The sequence below is a fragment of the Carassius carassius genome, chromosome 35 (assembly GCF_963082965.1).
Source record: "Carassius carassius chromosome 35, fCarCar2.1, whole genome shotgun sequence".
NCBI classification, from domain to species: domain Eukaryota; kingdom Metazoa; phylum Chordata; class Actinopteri; order Cypriniformes; family Cyprinidae; genus Carassius; species Carassius carassius.
In genome coordinates this window covers 24,806,371-24,827,923 of record NC_081789.1, presented here as the reverse complement: position 1 = coordinate 24,827,923, position 21,553 = coordinate 24,806,371, and the positions used below count along the sequence as shown (strand labels likewise).

The 21,553-nt window shown below is 35.2% G+C and overlaps 2 protein-coding genes and 1 long non-coding RNA gene across 3 annotated transcripts; all 3 read right to left on the bottom strand.

The window, feature by feature from the left end:
• Positions 1 to 1,745: 1,745 nt before the first annotated feature.
• On the bottom strand, positions 1,746 to 6,173 carry LOC132116323 (C1q-related factor-like). The gene is made up of 3 exons (XM_059525115.1): positions 5,102 to 6,173; positions 1,923 to 2,139; positions 1,746 to 1,795 (listed from the first exon to the last, which is right to left on the bottom strand). Exons 1-2 carry the CDS (start codon positions 5,750 to 5,752, stop codon positions 1,960 to 1,962), a joined length of 831 nt encoding a protein of 276 aa, XP_059381098.1. The 5' UTR covers positions 5,753 to 6,173; the 3' UTR covers positions 1,746 to 1,795; positions 1,923 to 1,959.
• A 2,335-nt stretch (positions 6,174 to 8,508) lies between these two features.
• Positions 8,509 to 12,148, bottom strand: LOC132116324 (uncharacterized). The gene is made up of 3 exons (XR_009425623.1): positions 12,065 to 12,148; positions 9,882 to 9,898; positions 8,509 to 9,525 (listed from the first exon to the last, which is right to left on the bottom strand). It is a non-coding gene; the product is annotated as an uncharacterized LOC132116324 (long non-coding RNA).
• Positions 12,149 to 15,940: 3,792 nt separating this feature from the next.
• LOC132116321 (receptor activity-modifying protein 2-like) lies at positions 15,941 to 19,971 on the bottom strand. Its single transcript, XM_059525113.1, has 5 exons — positions 19,844 to 19,971; positions 19,558 to 19,593; positions 18,203 to 18,232; positions 17,956 to 18,106; positions 15,941 to 16,950 (listed from the first exon to the last, which is right to left on the bottom strand). The coding sequence occupies exons 1-5, from the start codon at positions 19,896 to 19,898 to the stop codon at positions 16,707 to 16,709; spliced, it is 516 nt and encodes a 171-aa protein (XP_059381096.1). The 5' UTR covers positions 19,899 to 19,971; the 3' UTR covers positions 15,941 to 16,706.
• Positions 19,972 to 21,553: the final 1,582 nt, after the last annotated feature.

Sequence of the window (21,553 nt, the reverse complement as noted above, 5' to 3'; positions counted from 1 at the left end):
TATAAGAATTAACAGCATATAGTCTGGCACAGAAGGGAGATTTTTATCAAATTACAAATAAAGAAATGAGAAGCTAAACAGAAATATAAAATGACAAAATTACTGAAATTAAAATAAAAGTTGAAAATATAAAAATAAAAGGTAATTCAAAGTATATAGTATATACAGTATATAATACTTGAAAATGTTATAATTTGCTGAAAGTCTACTCACCCTCAGGTCATTCAAGATGTAGATGAGTTTGTTTCTTCATCAGATTTGGAGAAATGTAACATTTAATTTAGCAGTTTTTGTTAAAATTGTTCACTGTAAAAGTACAATAAATAAAAAAACTAAAATTATATATATATATATATGTACTTTTTACAACATGTCCATGTGCATCTGTTACTGCAGCACTAACTACCTTTGGCTCAAGTTGGGGACATTTAGTATTCAAAAGCATAAAACTGTTAGGCATACAAAAAGAAAAAGAAAAAAGAAAAATGTTAGTTATGACTAATTAAAAAATTTCCTTCACTTTTGTCATCCTTCAAAAATCTACAATCATGATTTGTTCAAAATCTACTCACCTTCAGGATATCCAAGATGTAGATGAGTTTGTTTCTTCATCAAATTTGGAGAAATGTAGCATTTCATCTTCTACAGTGAATGGGTGCCGTCAGAATGAGAGTCCATACTGCTGATAAAAAAATCACAATAATCCACATCACTCCAGTCCAGTCCATCAATTTACATCTTGTGAAGCAAAAATCTGTGTTTGTAAGAAACAAATCCAACATGAAGAAATTGTTTACTTCAAAATGTTGCTTCCTCTATTCATAATAATACTTTTGAGTACAGACTCATATTTTGGACAGAAGTGGTTTTAAAGGTTTTAAAGTTTAAAAGTCTTAATGATGGATTTGTTTCTTACAAAAATACAGCTTTTCATTTCACAAGATGTTCATTGATGTACTGGAGTGGTGTGGATTATTGTGATGTTTTTATCAGCTGTTTGGACCCTCATTCTGACGGCACCCATTCACTACAGAGCGTCCATTAGCGAGCAAGTGATGGAATGATACATTTCTCCAAATCTGAGGAAGAAACAAACTCCTCTACATCTTAAATGGTTTTAGGGGAGTACATTATCAGTTTTTGGTGAACTATTTATTTGTGTTAGGATGCTCCCTTTGAAGGCAGCTGTCTTTGTGAACAACACAGCAGACACTCCATGCATCGCTTAGCAATCAACCGAGTGTCCCAAAGTGTTAGAAAAATCCCATTTATTAGCAAAAGCAAAAATCTATAAGCTGTAACATTTAGATATTTGGATACATTTTACAGGTCATGGCTATTGTGATATATACAGAACATAATTTTAGATAGTGGTCGTCATCATCATAAACCAGCATTACTATTAAAGTTATAATAGATCTCCATCCGTTGTTAAGTACAGTAGTAACTTTTAGTTGGATAAGATTTATTTGTAATGGTAATATTAGCCACATACTTCATAATTCATTGGTAGAAACAACAATGAATGGGTTTAGCTTTAGCTGTAAGCTGAAACGAATGCTTAGCTTTATTAGTGTTAATACTTCCACATTCACACAGCAATCACAAACAGATGCACTACTATGATTTACAACAGACTCTCAGAGACAGGGTGCAATTTACAGCAGTCAAAAGCAGGTGCATACACTCATTAAGATTTTAGGGTATCATTTAGGGTCATTCACTTCACATAAAGTCGGAGACAGTTATGACTCAGTTATGAGTGTATAGCTGTTGATTTTCAGGTGAACATAGCCTGTGGCAAACAAAATCAGTTGAGCTAAAACAAAAATAAGAAATCGTTCTTGACCTAAACATGTCAGGGTTGTTAATAAAATCAGATTTACAACCTAAATCAGTTAAGATCCCCTAACAACTCTTACCTACAGACCGAGACTGAATTCAATGACCTTTTGACCTCTAGTCACTGTACAGAATGAAGCCAGCGAAAGTGCTGTACTTGTTGCTGTTCCCGCCGTGCGCTTTCCCACCGTCCAGCTTGATGAAGATCTCGTCCCCGGGGTCGAGGTGCAGGATGACGGTGTTTGAGGCGTAGTCATAACTCTGATCCTGATCCTGAGCGATGGCACTGGCTCTCACCTGCAAAGAGGGGAAGAGGAACAATTCAGCTCAGGAACTTCAGCTCAATTTGACATTTAATACAGCCGTTCAGTCTTTTTAAACCTGAAAGAGAGTGACTCATAATATGTATACTATATCATTAAAATTTGGGGGTCAGTAAAGTGGTTTTAAATGAAACAGAAAAAAAATTCAGCAAGAATGCATTAAGTGACAGTAAAGACATGTTGCAAAAGATTTATATTTTAGTTTTTTTATTTTAACTTTTTTATTCAATAAACAATCCTGAAAAAAATAGTATCAAGGTTTCCAGAAAACAATTAAGCAGGACAACTGTTTTCAGCATTGATAATAATCAGAAATGGATTTTTGAGCAGGAAATATCCATTTTATTAAGGATCATGTGACACTGAAGACTGGAGTAATGATGTTGAAAGTTCAGTTTGTATTTTTGTTAGTATTTCACAGTATCACTGTTTTTATTGTGTTTTTGATTAAATAAATGCAGCCTATGTGGGCATAAAAGAGACTTCTTTTGAAAAATGCTGAACTTTAAATGACATAAGGGGAAAGAAATAACATTTTTGGATGAAGATTTTCTGATGGGATTGAAACACACATTTTGTTTTGTTTTTTCCTTTTTTATGCAATGGCATATAATCTCATTACTTTGATGACATACTGTCTGACTCTCAAATTACCAGCTATGTTTTTTTCCGGCAGATTAAAATGAGTTAATGTTTTCATGAATCTGTTTCGAATAGCTGATGGTTTATCTGTGCTTCTTCTAAGGCAGACCTTTTAAAAATGTAAATTATGAAAATGCGATCAGAAGTAAAGCTGGAGGCAAACAAGAATTGGATGTTCCTCAGTTAATTTAAATACAAGAATCCTACAAAGGAAATGTGGTTACAAGCTTTAAACAAGTCTACTTCCTTCATACAGGTGCACACCAATTCTGATAAAACTAACATGCATTAATATACAATACAATACGAAACATGAAAGCTGCATCTTTAAAAAAAAACAAACAAATCAAAAGCAATTCATGCACATTCTCAGGGACAATTTCTGTTGTTATTTGCACATGCTTTGCAAATGCATTGCATTAAGAAAATGGCAAAGCCTAAATTAATGCAAGCGTGGAACAATCTGACATACTTTACTGAAACTATAGAATTAATCCACTCAAATCCAGACACCTTAAATGCAAAATGGTCAGTTAACTGCATGATTTAAGCTAAAGAAGCATAACTTATCATACAATTGCTGCCAGGTCTGTAATATGCAACTGAAATAAAATTTTGTCAAGAACTTTTGGTGATTTTGCTCTTTCTTCATTCAACTGCATATAACCTGTAATTGTATGTCTACTGCCAACACAGAAAAATGCAGTCGGGGGTTTTACCAGATGGCCACAGAGTGCTTTAAAAGGGACCAATATGCCTTGAAATATTGAGCTGTTTCTTACTGTGAAATGTGGGTTTGTGTCCAGTCTGTGTCACAATCCCATCAAATTCTCACTATACCTTCCTCATTATTTCCAGCCTCTATAAATAAAACAGGCCACCTCCTCTTTAAAACCAGGTTGGGCAAGCAGGTTTGAGCTAATGGGATAAAAAAAGCTGTAAGTGTTTATTTGGGACCCTGAGAGAATGGACAATTTTGTCAATTACTTGTTTGATGGACAGGGACTGAAGTCGCTGAGATATGAGGGCATCAGTCAGACGGTGAAATGCTGTCGCTGTGAGCCATCTCTCTCTGCGCTCATATGAGTAACACAGCTGACTCAAGCACACAGCATGCGTGGGTGTGTATATATACATGTATCTTTGTGTATGAACTCATATCCATCATGTGTGCTTCCTTGTGTATAACTGACCGAGCATGAGGGAATTATAATTAGAGCCCACAGCCTGGCTAAAGCAAAGGGGATAAAAGATATATACAGAATAGCCATGTGTGCACAGTGTTTGTGTCAAGACTTTATGTCACAAAGATACACAAAGATAGTGTTTTGTGTTAAATGGATAGTTCAATCAAAATTGAAAAATACACCATGATTATATGACCTTTGACTTTCAGAGAAATACAATCATATTATACTAAAAATGTCCTGGCTCTTCCAAGCTTTTATAATGGCAGTGAATAAGATCCGAAATTTGAAGCCCAAAAAAGTGCATATATTCATCATAAAAAGTACTCCACACAGCAAAATCTCTACCCCCATTATAATGCTTGGAAGAAAGTCATATAGACCTAAGATGGTTTGTAATTGTATTCACTATCCATTTAATAGCAGCAATAAAAATAGCAATATTATAAATATGTGTATATATATACTATTAAAAATACTAATAATCATTCACAGTATATTTAAATACTTCATATATATATATATATATTTAAAATGATCCATCTATCCATCCATCCATACACACTTAGGGATGTCAGAAAGAAAAGTATAGTATGTATACACACACACACACAGACACAGAGCACGACACAAAGCAGCCCTTCTGACTAGAGGTGAACTCTTGGTTTAGTGAAACCTTTCCTTGTTTACGGTTTACATTGACCATAGACATGACAGAAGTTCATCTCAAACATGAAACTGACCTTTGCTGGAAAGCAACCCTAAATGCACTCTCTGTTACATACGGGATATCCTGTAGAATTATTCAGAAACTCGATGAATTACATCCGAGTGGCACTCTGTTTTTCCAGTGTTATGTAATGTATGAATTGCATATGTTGCCGGAATAACATGCACCTTATTTTCCATTTAAATCAGACATAGACATTATTGCAATGTTAAACAGATCTAGGACTGATAGTCATCTTAATCTGCAGTCATTATATTTAACATTTTATAAAACAACAGATGTGTAGTAAAATAAATAGTTATGAATATTATAATATTATATAAAAAAAATTGTTTTCATAAACTTCAGTACAGGTGTGTTAGCTGCAACACTCTTACCTGTCCGTTTTTCAGGAGATCTGCCCACATACTCGTTCCATCTCCTCCTCTCATGAGGACGTTATACGTGAAGAAGTACGTCCCTGGAACCTTGCACACAAATTTCCCAGTCGATCCATCATAGTTATTCCCAATGTTTGTAACTATGTCATCAAACCTCAGAACCTCGTAGCCCTCCTGTGGGTTTCGCAGACCTGCGTAAAAGGCCACACGGGGTCCCATGGTATAGATGGCTGTCCCCATTCCGGTAGCTGTTCTTCCACCCAGAGCAAAGATGTCCGGCCGCTCTGTGTGGTTTTTATTTCCCGGTGGCCCCATTGGTCCTGGAGGACCTGGCTCTCCAGGTGGTCCCGGGGGTCCTGGAGGACCTGGAAGCCCTGGTTTTCCTTGGCGGCCTGGTTTGCCCTGTGGTCCGTGGGCGTAGGTGGGCAATGGGGGTCCCATGCTATGATCAGTCAGCGCCTCAGCTTCCAACTGTGTATTAGTGGTAGCCGTGCCCGTACCGATACCATCGGTAGTGCCAGTTTTTTCCAAGAATGGATCGCAGACCATTCGGCAAGTGCCCAGCATCTCGTACTGACCTCCGTTTTCGGTGCTGCCCGCCAAATGAACCAGAACAGGAATGAGGACCACCAGCACCAAGAGCAGCATGACGGCCGTACCGGCCCCCAGCAGGGTCTTCCGTCCCAGGCTAAAGCGGGAAAGCGGCTGGGCCGCCAGCACGGAGCTCTCGCTGTAAGCCGGAATATTGACCTCTGGAAGTGAGAGGGAACAAACTCCCTCAACGTCAGGTGCTCACGAAGATGAGAGGGAAAATGAGAACCACCAGGGATCTCAGATGAGTGTGTGTGTGTGTGTGTGTCTTTCTTGCTTGAAAGAGAGAGAGCAATCACTGTTTCAGCAGGTGAGTGGAGAGAAGTGTTTGGGCGTTGAGGAAGGAAGTAGGATTGAGAGAGACAGAGAGAGAATGCCCTTCTAGTGGGTTTCTTTGTATGACTCAAAAAGGACAAGTGGGAGGAGACTTTCTGCAAAAGAAGAAACAGTGGGAGAGTGAGAGAAAATCAGAGAGAAAGAAGGGTATTTGGGGAAACCCAATGCCAAGTCCTTTAAGTGTGTTTTATTGTGCAGTCTTTTGAAATATGATTTGATTTTCCACTTGTTGAACAGCCAGACTCGATGGCAGGGTTTAGACGTGGTGGTTAGATAAAGCACGAGAGGAGAGGGAAAATGAAGAAGAGATAGTCTGTTTTCTCTGTCTGCGTGATGGTCAAGTAAATATGACAGGATGCATTCTAAGCATCAGTTAATCGAAAGGGACACCTGCTGAGTGCAAGCAAAAGGATTTTTCCACTTCCCTCTTTCTCTGTCCCTCGACACATCTTCTTGGCATCGTTATGTAATTATGTCATTGTTCATTTATGTGCACTTAACACACAGTAATTCTTCCATTGTTCACTCGGATTATGACAACATGCTACTGGCATGCTAGTATTGTCTCATTTCATTAAATTAACACTAACTCGTATGAGAGTTGATGATCATTTGTTGTCTTGTGCTATGATCCAGTTGTACCACGAACAGCAGGCTGCTTTAATGAACACAACTGTATGAAAATGGGAATATTTACATTATATTTGTTCATTCAGGAGGTATTTCGATCCAAAGCGCATGCAATGCCAGCTTTCCCATGTCGTTTACCTGAAAAGTTGAAGAAACAAGATGTGAATGGTGAATGGAGAATTAGGGCCCAGACTTCTTCATCAACCCAACTTTCTAAAGCCCAGTAAACCACATTTATTCCATCAGAGAAAAAATAGCATTTTTGGAATGGTTTTATTACAGGTCTTTTAATGTTCAATGTGACATGCTCACCAGTAAACAATCAGTTGCCCTTGTGATTAATCTTAGCCTCCAACGAAGTTCTGACAGGGTCAGAAATTATGCGACACAATCCTGCTGTGTGGCTGCTCCTACAATGGTCATCTAATTAAGAATCAGTTTGAACAGCAATTAATGACATACTTTGTCTGTGAGAGAAAGAAAATAAAAGTTGGTATGATATCTTGGTAGTTTTCTCTTGATATTTATAATTTACCTTAAGTTTGCTTTGAAAAATGAGCGGTCCACAAATTTCCTTCCGACAGCCATGATCAAGTTCAATCACTTGAGTTCTTTGTTATGCACGTCAAAGTGGATGTCAAAACATGACCCATTGATGGCATAACTAACTCTGTCAAACTTTACAGTCTAACATAAAAGACTACTAACTTTCATGCAAAATCTCAATACATTTGTTTACATGCTGTTTTCTAAAGCACCTTACATCACATTCAACATACACATTTCTGCGAGCAACCATCATAAAGGATTTATGATTACCAACTTTAAGCGAAGAGCTCAAGAACATCACACGGCCGGCTGAAGCAGGTGGTAAATGGTTTCCTGAGGTTGCTGGTTTATTACAGGTCCTTTCTGGCCATTTATTTAATGAATGCCAAGTCTGAAAGAGGACTTGCTTAGAAATGCACAGCCTTGGGCTTGTTATGGGCACATTTCTGGTACAGTGGTAGAATTTTCCCACCATGCTGGACACCTGGGTCTGATTCAGCCCATGTAAAAAGATGTTCCATTGCAGCTGCAGGAGCTAATGCTCAATCTTGAGAATGGAGTCATGTTGGTAAAGTTAACATGGAATAAAACCAGGGTTTTTATTGTTAATCAAAACTAAATCTATTTAAAACATTTATACTTATTAATATAAAGCTTAAATAAAATCTAAATATTAGATTTAAAACTGTTGCCTTGTCAACTAATCAAAATGCATTTAAAAAATGCAAATAATAAAAATAGCAAAAGCACATACAGTGGGCGTTAACATAACACTGTTTTCTGCTAAAAACGTACAATTTTTCTAAACGCAAACTTTTGAAAGTTGGTGTCAAAGTAATTTATTTTTATTCATTTTTTAACATGTGACTATTATTCTCTTTGTGTAAACCAAAATAAATTCAAATTTATGGAAATGGTGACATCTTATGCATGCATATTACATGTGTGCGTAGCCTTTCCTTACAAAGTGACATCGTCAACTACTGGCCAAGCATGCACAATACAATGTTTTAGGTCATTTTCGCATATCTGCCTGAACAGGGATTGTTTTGACAACATTGTGGTCTGTAGACAAAAAACACAAAGGAAAAACATTTTTTTTTAAATTTAGTACATCATTGTCAGGTAAACATACCCTAAAAGACGGAATTAAACATTAAATATAAAAACGAAAAACTAAAATTCTAAATATTAATAAAAACTACAATACAATAACTAAAATAAAACTGATCAAAATGTTCTCTACTTATTTACCTATTTAATGCATGGTCCTGGTCTTATTGTGAAGAATGCCTCAGTGCACATTATTTACTCAAATTATGTACAAATTAAAAGTGACTTTGTAAACATTTGTTAAAAGTCATAACTTGTTCCTCACAACAGGATATAATTTAGTCCAAACCTACATATTTATCTTGGTTCATTAAGAAATGTGTTGCATTACAGAAGTAAAATGAGTTATGAATTCATTTTATTCATTAGATTCCAGTTCAAGTTCCTGGTTGCAATGGTGTAATGGCTAAAGGTCAGCGCTAGTAACCAGAATAGCTATAAGCCATGAGCCATCACTTGAGAAGGACAATTAAAGTGACAGTTCACCCAAAAAGAACTTTTCGTAATTTTTCATGTCATTCCAGATACAAGAGTTTCTTCCTTTTATGGAATATGTTTTGAAATATTTTATATTTATACATTGATAATAGATGGGATTCAATGTTGTTTTGGACCCCATATTCTTTAAAGGCATGGATAAAAACTGTTCTTAAAACAAGTTCTATACACAGCAAAAAAAAAAAAAAGCATCTAGTATCACTTTAAATTCATGTTGCTCCAGGAATTTTCTCTTTGTAAGTACACGGTGCCTTTCATTTATTCCACCGCACACAACAATCTAAGACCGAAGCTGCGTTTTCACACAGACATTACATACTTTTCCATCCTCTCTAGTGGCTTGTGATGCTGTCATGGGACATGATGAAGACTAGGGGAGGGTTTGCTGACTATCACTGTGAGTCACTGAAACAGAGAGAATGTTGATCATTGGCTGCAGGGAACAAAGGCCGTGCGGAGCTCCGAGCGCAGTGACTCAAACCACGGCTGCGGTGCCCTTGACGGCGGCCGCAGTAATGCGACAAGAACAGAGACTTTTCCAGCCCTCCCTATGTAATTTACTTCCTCCACTGCTCTTCTCCTCCCTATGCCTCGGCCAGCTGAGAACAACAAGCCCCTTGAGTCAGTCACAAGCCCCCAGAGAGATGCACGTGTCCTGCTCATCCTTGAGCGAGGGGGGAATTCTTGTTGCTTATTCGATTTTACTTGAAAGCAAACATAATGTACAGATAAACCTCAGGCTGGGCCGGACAGACCATGATTTAAGCTAGAATGATCTTTTAAGCTGCTTTTGCATGCATGTGCTCAGTGTCTGTATGCATGGACATAAATGTGCGGGATTTTTTTATGAAATGGTGTCCATGTCTGGCAGCACACTGAGGAAAGGCAATAGCTGGTAACTTTAAAAGCGATGAAAAGCATTATAAAAAACACTGTCCAGTCATTTCAGCATCACCTCACAAGTTACACAATGCATTCACACAGCCTAAATATCACACTATTTTATGGTACCAAGGCATTTGAGGAACTCGTACTACAAAATATTGTGAGAGACACTCACCAATGTCCCAAACAGCCCTGAAGGGAAAGGTAAAAACAGCAGGAAAAACATTTTTATTATTCAGTTTTATTATCATGTTTTTGCTCTGTGTGTAACAACATAAAAGCACCTAAAATATTTGTGCATAATTTCCCTGCATTTTTCTTAGTGTCTACTCGAAAGCATTTATTTCTCATAGTCAAGGTGACCTGGGGCAATTTATGGAGGAATAAAAAAAAAATCATAATTAGCAATGTTCCTCTCTTGGCCAGAGTTGAAACCACTGTACATGCTAATTACGGTACAGAAATATGTCATTTTGATGTGTTTGTGTTGTTACACATAGCAGGAATAAAAAAGGAAATAGATATGAATGCACATATTAAAATGCTGGCTGATGTTATTAACTGTTTTGATGAATAATTATTTTTAGTATGACTTGTAACCAGTCAACAGCCGATATTTAAATTCTATACAATTTCATATACATAAAGTATATAAATACATAAATATTTATATACATACTAAAATAATCAAGAAAATTTAGGCATCACATTACACACAGTATAAAACAATGTACAGTATGAAAAAAAATCTGAATTTTATCTGGCAGCAAATAAATGTAAAAATAGCTAAAAGTCATAATAAATGCACAAAGGTCCAATATCTATTTCTGCCACATAAGAAAAAAACTGGCATATAATGTTGAAATTAAGAGACAAGTCCCATCACTAAAACTTTATGTCAAAAGAATGATTTTGTTTTATTTTTATGTGGTAGAAATGGGTTTTCATAAATATCGATCCCAATAAAATAATCTCTAAAATCAACCAAAAATAAACATAGTTCCGATATATTGTGCATTCCTATAAAAACACTCATGAAGGCAAATCAAAAATACACTTTTACCTTCTTCTTCAGGGCTTCTGCATGTTTTAAGTAAAAAAAAATGTATTACTTGTGGTTCAGTGTGTGCAAAAATTGCCCAAACACATTAACAGAACGAATTACGAATATATATATATATATATAGTGGGAGATGGTACTTTTCTTTTAATTCTTATGAATTAAGCACAATATTGTTTACAAGCCAAAAGATTATTTACTGTAATTTAATTTTTAATTATTGTTTTTGGTCAAGGTTTTTTAAATCAGTGAAACAAAGATTTGTTTGTCTTTGTATAAGTAGGAGTGATTGTTGTCTCCGTGGAGGCCGTAAACCTCAAAATAATATGTGGGGAATCAAGATGGTTTTGATTTACATATGCTTGCTTCCTACGGCACGTACCACACACACACTCACACAAACACACACACACACACACACACACACACACACACACACACACACACACACACACAAACATGCACACACACATTCAAACAGTAACGTGCCAAAGTGTACTTTTTCATGTCAGATTGCTACCTGCCCACAGATCAGTGTGTTTTTCTCTCTGTGTGCGTGTTTGTGTGTGTTTTCCACCCACCATACAGAGCAACGTGTCAGTTTGAGTTTGCATTGAAGGCTGTTTGTAGATGCACACACATGACTCAGAATCTGTGCTTAGGATCTATATGACATATTACTATTTGAATTAAATCTGCTGATATGCTTATATTGCTTCTATATTCACAGACAAATTCATACATATACTAGCCTACGTAATTTTACAAAATATTTTCAAATGATAGTTAATTGGTTTGGCTAATTGTTAAAAGACTATGAAATGAGCACATATTTATTTGAAACTAAACAACACACATTTGTCTGACGACTACTTTTAATGACCATTTTCAGTCTTTCATAGTGGATTTGAACTTTTAATTCACTTAAATATAAAGTGGGTTACTGTCCTAACATGGATTTTGTCATTTATTGTCTTGATATTATTAATGATTGTGGATCAAGAGGGCACATTCAGATGTTACATCTTTGTGACAGCACTAACCTCTTCTGACCTAAAAATTAACCTTTCATTCATTAAGAAATGGCCCAAATCATAAATGAATCATATCAGACAAGTGTGTTGAGTTGTGTTAGACTCCACTATAGTAACTTAGGCCTTTCAATGACGAACATTAAAACTTAAACGTGTATTAATTGTTGATTTGTCTCCAAGCTCAGCCACAATATTCACTTGTAAATGTCGCCATCCTGTGGCATTATGCTGCTATGCTAAAGTTAAATTCACCAAAAAATTCACCTTATTTATTAATATGTAGGTCGACGTTTAAAGTGTCCTCAACACCGTGCTCGTGATGAGTAGTTTACCGCCCTCAGGATGTGCGCATGCTCAATGCGTCTGATTTTTCATTTAGATGGGCGCGACCGGAGTGGAAAATAATTATTTCAGATGTTGATCAATGATTAATAATTTATTTTTATATTAAACACCGTTATGTTAAATGTCACATTTGCATTTTTAAATAAATAAGTAAAAAACGTTTAGTTGAGTATTGTAATAATTTATTAACTTGACGTTGTTACCTACTATGAAGGACAGCATGATTTTTATTCAACAATGCGTAACTTCATAACTTTTTCGATATAAAATGGGAAACTCATGAGCTCATCATAAGTCTCTCTGAACTTTGACCTTGGAAGTATTTTTCCTCAAATTTTCTATGAACAATGAAAAGAAATCAAAATACAAACACAATTTAGATTATTTACATTATTAATTACTTTTTTTCACTATGAATGATATATATATATTATGCAAAAGTGTGAAAAGACCTAATATTATTTATGGTATATTATATATGTGTCTTGTTACTATTTTTGAGTTTCTTGACCATTTAGAATATTTTTTACTATATTTTCTTCTCACTCCATTCTCATGGTGTTGTCTTGCATGCTTTACAGTCTACCAACACTTTATTCCTATCTAAAGAGTTTAATGACCTGACATTTAATCTAATTTTCTTAAGATATTAAACATATAACCATGTTGCCATCATCCTTGAACTGTAACAAGAAAGAGAGAAAACAATGGAATTAATAATTCTCTTTGATTTTTCTGATTCTCTCTTTATATGTATATAAACATGGAGATTTGTTTATGTATAGGCTATCAATAATAAGTGCATTTTCCTTGTTTTAAGTCCTGGAGAAATCATTGGAGAAGGTTTTTATGAAACAGTACTAGTGCACACTTCTCACGCAAACTCAAACACATTAACAATGCCTACTTTCCTGGGATTACCTCCACTCGGTTATGCAATACTAAATCATGATCTGAATGTGGAACCAGACAGAACAAACTCTTGTTTCATCAGAGAGAGGAAGACAACAGAAGAAGGTAATGGTGTTTTATTTTCCTCTTTTTTTCTTTGCAAGAAAACTACACTTGGTTAAATCAGTTGTTTCTATAGTAATGAACCTGTACCTTACAACTGTTATATCATACTCGTGTTAAAATGCAGAAAATGCCGTCAGCATTTTTAGTCTCACTTTCCATTGAGTCTTTTATAATATGCACGATGCACACGAAAAGAACGTGCAAATACAACATGCAATCTTTCTCCCAAAACTCAATGGTTGACAGGACACATCTGTTTTTCATAACACTGTCTATTCAGGTTTTCCGAAACACTGTGTGTGTCCATGCATGCACTCAAGTATTAGGTATTTTCCAACATTGGAGGAATGTGTTCGATCAAATAAACACAGAGCAAACATTTTTTTGTTCAAGGAATTACGATTTCATCATGTTATGCATTATGTCTGTCAAAATTATTGTTTTTCTGTGCATTAGGGCATAACGAATGTCATAAAATCTACACGCTGTCTTCTGCTGCTAACTCTGATTCCTCTTCATAAACCTTCCCTCTGCTCTGGCTGGGAAGGTCCTTGTTTTTCCTGTGGACGGCAGCCGCTGGGTCAACATGAATATGATCCAGGTCCTTCACTCCAGAGGTCACGAGGTCACCGTGGTGTGAACTGCCAGCAGCTGATAAGTCAAGGAGCATGCACCGCACTGCAAAGCCATAATAGTAACCCTACCAATAATCGCAGCGCCCTGTTTTGGATAGACTACGTCATGTGGCATGAGGATGCTTCCCATTTACATACAGACTCTTATTAAATGTCGTGGTACTCGTCTCATAGACATGTATAGAAAGGCTAGATGGCTCAAGGCGGAGTCAGCTGTGACGTCACTTGGCGGCCATCTTAGGTCAGGAGACTGCGCTGCTGCTCCCTGCTGCTGTGGACGGAAGGTTAGTGACATACGCCAACTAAAATGCTCGTAACTTGCTGAATTCTTGACGGATTTACAAACGGTTTGGTTTATTACAAACCTTATTAACGTGGCTATGATTTGTGCTGATGCCGATGTTTAAATTGTAGCTTCACGTTTTGAGAAACGCTTAACATTGCAGCGTAGCTGTGTGTTTCATGGCTGAGAGGCAGGGTTAGTCTTTCGTTTCAACATAGCTTTGAGTTACACATGATTTCCAAGTGGTTTGGTTTCTTAAAAACATCTTTACATTTGGATTACTTTGTTGGTTTTTTGTTTACAGAACTTCTGATTACGCTTGTGGAAAATGAGAGGAGGAGAGGGAGGGAGCTGTATTGATTATATTGTATTGATGGAAAGAGTTTTGTGTCCAATTGTGTCTTAATGTTTTTGTTTTTTTGTGTATTTTTTTTGTAAGTTTTTTCTAATTGTGTGCCTTTGGACCTAAGTAAAAAAACAAAAAACAAAGACCCATCTCTTTTCTCTTTATTTTACAGAATGGCAACTTGAGACAGATTTATATTATACATAAATTTACACATGTATTTAATAATGTAAATATTAGTAATAAACTAAATTGCACTATTTCATGTTTCATGTACCTTATAAATATTGACTATAATCATTACTGTGTGTGTGTATGGGTATACCTAGTACTTTACCTGTCTAGTCTACTTAATATACTATTTTCTTAATAAACTCCGTGGCTATAATTTTTCACAAGTATGCAGTTAAATAGCCGCATCCCTGAAGTTTATGACACACCAAGCCGTTTGAAAATCGGTGGAAAATTGAGCAAAATATAGTTATTTCAGCACTACATGCACAATAGACTTTAATGTTATAACTGGACGAGCGGTCCTGTCCTAAGATGGCCGCCGTGTGACGTCGTCGGGTCCCATTGGCTCTCAGCGCCGGTAAGCTATCTAGCCTTTCTACACATGTCTATGGTGGTACTCGTATCACTCTTAAGACGTGATGGCATTTTTTTGCTAGCAGTGGTGTTGGCAGTGGGAGGAGCTGTGGTTCTTCTTTTACACTATTTGTGTTTTAGAATGTGCAGGAGACAGAAATCAAAATATGAGAGATGCTCTGATAAACAATAAATAATATTTAATAACACTCTCTATGAAGCCTGTATTTATAATGTATTGCAGGTGTATTCTTAAGGCAAAGCACCTCAGATGAATAGGTAAAAAACAACAACTAATAGATCGTACTTACCTTTTTTTTTTTTTTAGAACATTAAGAATTGCAAAAAAATATATTATAATAATAAATAATAATAATAAATAAATGAATACATTTAAAAAATAAAAAGTCTTCTGAAATGGTATGTTTTAATATTCAAAGGAGGCAATATCTTATTAATATGCACTAATAAAACTTGAACACTGGATAATGCCTTGTGTATTTTGGATATTTTCTTTCCACTAGTCTGAAACTCTTTATGAAAAGCCAAAGAGCACAAAATTGATCAATGCATGAAAAAGCATGCATTTTAATGTCTAGTTTTATTCATGCATAACTGCTCACTAAATTAATGTTAATAATTATAATTCCTATATTTGTAATATTTCGATGTTGTTCAGAATCTGCACAGTATCTTACTAATTTTATGAGTGTTTTGTTACTGCTTAAAATCAACAAATTAAGTTTTCTAGTATACAACTGAAATACATTGTAATGATAAATAATAACTATTTAGCAGTTGTCTGCTTTTCACAAAATAAAAAGTCTTGATCTCCTTTTAAAAAATCATTATGATATTATGAAGTGGTTATAAGACATTAAACCTAAGGTTAAAATATTATAAACAATGTCAAAATATAAGACTTTCATTATAACTATGGGAACCATAATGCATTGTAACTTGTATATAATGTGTTCATTGTGTGTTATAAATCATTATGCTTTTAAAAGGCATAAACAAAAATTGTTAGGTATTGTAATGTATAACTGCAGGTAAGACTCATGAGATGATGCAACAGATTATAATGGTTTTTATAAGGCATTATTCATGCCATTACAAATATGATTATAATACATTATAAATAAGGCTTCAATATTTAGTTTAATGTTCTTTAGGTTTACACGTGTGTGAACAAGTTGCTGAGCATTTTCAAACTTCAATTAATAGCTGTAAACTGACATACAACACCCGAAAAAAGTCTAGCAGGATATGTAGGACACTCAGTATTTTTTAGTAAGCCACAGTATATTCATATCATGATCACAAATCGTGCATCTGTTATACATTCAATCATGAGTGTGTTGAAAATTCACACACCCACTGCGTGTTTTATTTACAGTAATTACATCATTGTGAACCACACGAACTTTGTATATTCAAAGTTTACTTTAAAGCAACCACTCACTCAAAAACAAAAAACTGGGTCATCATTTACTCAACCTCCTCTCATTTCAATCCTCTGTTCTGCAAAACACACAAGAAAATCTATTTGGAAGAACATCCAAACAACAACTTCAAAATATCTTCTTTAGAAGAATGAAAGTCATACAGGTGTCAGATGTGAGTGTGAGTAAATGATGACAGGATTTGACGAAGTATCACTTTAACTCATCCAGGATAAGGCAAAAGCATTCAGTCCCTTAAACTACTCTTCCAGACCACGATGTAGACTATGAAGGGTATGAGGAGGATAGGCAGCAGTGTGGATATGAGCACGACTCCAGCCGGGGCGTCGGGTAAATCCTCTTCATTGTTACAAGAACTGAAGTACTGCTGGTGTATCCTCACAAACAGCTCCTCCACCACGTGATTAGGGTAGAAGCACTCCAGCAAATTGCATTCATACTCAATACACTCAGTTAACTTGTTGTAGTTTCTGGAGAGAGAGAGAGAGAAACATAAAGTGAGCATGTGACAGAAAGAAATGTGTAATCACAAAGGTTTACTACACTACACTATGTACACTATGAAGGAGTTGGAAATGAATGTGTTAAACTGATCAGAAGTGACTTTGTTACAAAAAAACGGTTCTTTTGAACTTTCTATTCATTACAGAATTCTAATGTAAAATGTATCACAGTTTCCTCAAGGAAAAAATAATATTTAAATGAGCAGCAAATCATCATATTAGAATGATTTCTCAAGGATTACACTGAAGACTGGAATAATGATGCTGAAAATTCAGCTGCGCATCACAGGAATAAATTACATTTTACAATATATTACAATAGAAAACAGTTTTAAATTGCAGTAAACAGTCACAATACAATTACCGTATTTTTGATTAAACAAATGCATATTTGGAGAGCATACAACACTTCTTTCAAAGACGTTAACAATATACTGACCTCTTTTGAAATATAGGCAGTGCTACTGTTTATAATGATACTATCCTAAAGTCAGTTGTGTGATAGAAAATAGTACCAAAAAAAAACACATAATAAATCTTGTTCACAACAACGACATGATTTCGTATCTATGTTTTTATAGAAAATGGAAATGTCTCTCATTGTTCAATGGAACAGGAAGCCTCGGTGTCCCTTAACTAGCCAGCAATCAGTCTCACTTCTTACCTCACTTCAATACCTCACTTCTACTGCACATCCTTCAATTGTTCTATGACCATTTCCTTTCTTTGTGCATAAACCATGTAGGTAAGCAAGAATGTATGTACGAAAAGACATAGAAACTCTTAGTTTTAGAATGTGATGCACATGCATAAATGCATATGAATTTTTTTGATGCAAACATTTATGTATATACTTAAAAATACAACCACAAGACATATGAACAGAGCATTGTTTGGACCCAAAATGTGATTAACATAGACATTATACTCCTTTTAAGTAAAGTCACATGTGAAGAATGAGTTTTGGCTTACCTTATCACTATCTCCATATTACACCAATTGTCCTTGCTCAGTTCACTCATGCTCTCATTGAAACTCTCCCAGCACCATCCAACATTATACTTCAAATCCTCTTCATGACAGTGACTGTAGCTAATTTGAGAATCTTGAGTCTGAAAATTCTCTGAGTCACAAGAGATTTGTTTAATAATGGATACTGACTACAACTGATCTAGTAAAGTCTGATAATGAAACATCCAGAGTCACAGAAATCTCTTACCATTGTCCTCATACGTGACATTGGGTCTCTCTGAAAGAGTGAAAATATCATTATGAATGTCAGCAGTGTGTGCGATGAAATCATGAAAGCATAAATAATGCAGCCATTATTTACATGTGCTAAAAGATTTGTCCAGTTTTTGCTGTACACTTTCATTTTTGACTCTTATCCTCTCATCTAGGGGAAAAATACCATTACGAAATGAGTAAATGACGTTTTAGCATTCCTATTATCAATGCAATTCAATATAGGGTGAATAGACACTTTATAAAATGTTATCATAGTTTTTTTTTTAAATATGAAAAAATATATATTTTAAATATATAGAAAAGAAATTGCATAAAAATAACTGCAGTGTCCCTCTTTAACTGTATAAACCTTCACCTTTGTGAATTAAAGAGTGTTGATAAACTTGTGTATTAACATCAAAATTGTTTGAGATTATTTTTAGTGTGTCTAGAGAGAAAAAAATATCTCTTATGGATGTCAGTTGTCTTTCATTCAAATTACAATCATATAAATACCCAGACAATGTTATTGCTCAGAGGTTTCTCTTTCATAGCTCATGAGACTTCATTGAAGTTTAATCTTTGACTCATCCCAAACTTTCTTAACTAAAAAAAAGACACAAACGAGACAATGATGACATGCAGCAAGAATGAACATGGACATCGTAGATGAGAAATATTTGGGTTCATATCGAAATATCTCACGTTTGATTGCAGACTTTGGTATCTTGGCAAATCTGAGAACAATTTGAAACAATTTGAGATTGCGATTGAGATTTGTGGAAAACCATTTACTTCATGAAAAAAAAAGGTAATTGCAACTTTTTATCTCACAATTCTGACTTTTCTTCTGATTTAAAGGGATTGTTCACCCACAGATGGAAATTCTGTCATCATTTACCTTCATGTTGTTCCAAACCTATATGAATTAATTTCTTCTGGTGAACACAAAAAAACAAAAAGTTGCTGGTAGCCATTGAAGTATACCATTGAAGTCAATGGCTGCCAGCAACTGTTTGACTACCAACATAAATTTTTGTGTGAACTATCCCTTTATTATCCCATAATTCTTACCTTTTACCTCACAATTCAGACTTTTTGCAAATTACGACATATAAACTCATAATTGTATGATTTAAAAGTCGCAATTACTTTTTGTTGTTGTTGCATTTTGTGGTGAAAACATACATCCGGCGTGATTGCTTTAGTTTTCTCAGAAGAATATGTGAAAAGCAGGTGATTTTGGCAAATCTCAATTTTCTCTCTCTGTTGATGCCTAAAGAAATAACTACGATTTTAAAGAGTATTTTTTCTTTTTAAGAGATAATTTAGTATCTTCTCGCTTACCTTCAAATACTATTCTGTTATCTTGCGTCGTTTGACCTGAAAGAAACAAACTTTTTAATGATCATCCATGTTGCTCCCAGACGTGCTACAACTTCTTATAATAAATCTATTCTATTGTAAACAAGATGGAAGCTTAGTGCAACAATAGTAATGATGATTCATAGAAAGCTTGTAATGTTATTTCATGTCTCCTAGATAGTATCCATAAACAATAGTAACGGCATTGCTGATGTTCATACAGATACACCCATGCTTTATCTTAGATCTTAAACTAAAGATCTCCTACCACAGATCATAGATGGATCCAGCAAAAGCAAAAGTAATCCAGAGAGATGAAGCATTGTGAAATTATGAATGTCAACTACATAGAGTGAGTGAGGGAGCTATTGGGTGAATAAATGGACGTGGGTTAGCTGTGGCTGGAGCATTTAAGGGGAGAAACAAAAGAGGGGAGGAACACAGGGAGACTGTGTGGCTAAAGAAAACATCCCACCCATTCCCATCCATTGGGAGTTCGCGGATAGTTTGGGATGAGAGATTTCTTTGGAGCTCCAGTTTAGTGGAAATAGGAGTGCAGCTTTGTGTTTGCACATTGGAGCCAGAGCTATTGACTTCCTGCCCTGATGATAAGTCTCTGCGAAGGGCGTTTTCTCAGTGGACACTGGGAATTATACAACTTAACTACAGGATTACATGATTCCTACGCTATCTTTCAAATGGCTTTTCAACATCCAGTAAGTGTGCTTTATTATCAGATATGTTTTCATAAACATACATTTCATAAACAATGGTCTAGTAAAAAAAAAAAAACTAACAGCCAAAAATACAATTTCACATATTTTTTTGACTGTGAATGATTCAGAAGACGAGTCTGCAATTTTGTGTCATGTACTTCATAAGTTTCCATGTATTTCATATTTTAGTGTTTGACAAGCTACAATAAAGGTTTTCAGGATATTTATTTATTTTTTACCTGACTTTTTTGTGTTTTTCTAAGTTTTTTTTTTGGCAAATTGGATGAAAACCAAGGGTTGTTTAAAATTTTTGTGCAGCCTCCAAAACACATCTATGTGTTGAAACTTTGCATGCACACCCTAAATGAAAAAAATGTCACAAATGTTTAGGAGTAAATACATGGTTTAACCATTTTCAAGCAATTGAAAAATTTAAATGTGATGTCTCCAACACAACAGAAAATTTGAAAGCCTGAACAAAGCAAAAAAGCACATTCATTCTGATTGTTGTGAGAACTTTGTAAAACTGTTGACGTGGTAAACACGTCTATTTCCGATGTTGACTAACCTGTGTTTTAAGTTCTGTATTGTGGTTTTGGAGACACATTTCATTTCCGCTCCTACTGTGTTAAGAAAAAGGACAACAAATAAACTTATTTACTGTTCTCATTTTCCTTTCAGTAAATCATAAATCAATAATTTGACCGTAAAACACGTCTTCATTTCACTCCTTAAAATAAAGGTTTCAAAAAAGGTTTTTTGGAGTGATGCCAAAGAAGAAGAATTTTTGTTTTCTCAAAGATCCTTCCAGTGAACCTGAATTTTTCTTGGTGTAAAGAACATTTAAATAATCAAAGGGATTGTTTTCCACTATAAAGAACCTTTTGAGGAATAAAAATGTTCTTGATGTTCAAGGTTCTTAATGAAACCAATAATTACAAAAAAGAACCTTTAACAATGTTGTATTGAAAAAGAAATTAAAATCTCTTTATGGCAACTCTTTGAGTCGTAACTCATTTATTTAACTAAAATGCCATTTTACCACAATTTCATTCTAAGTGACTTCTTGTGGTTTGCAGGTATGACTCGAACTGTATAGTTTTGCCGCTTTCTTTGAGAACACTTTCCTTCCAGACTGACACCTTTCATAGTTTCTATCTTTATAGCGTGATCTTGCAAATTTTCCACAACGAGTGCAAATTAGTCCCTTGCAGACTGCAATGCATTAAAAAAATTACATAATTTACAGCAATTGTTTTTTT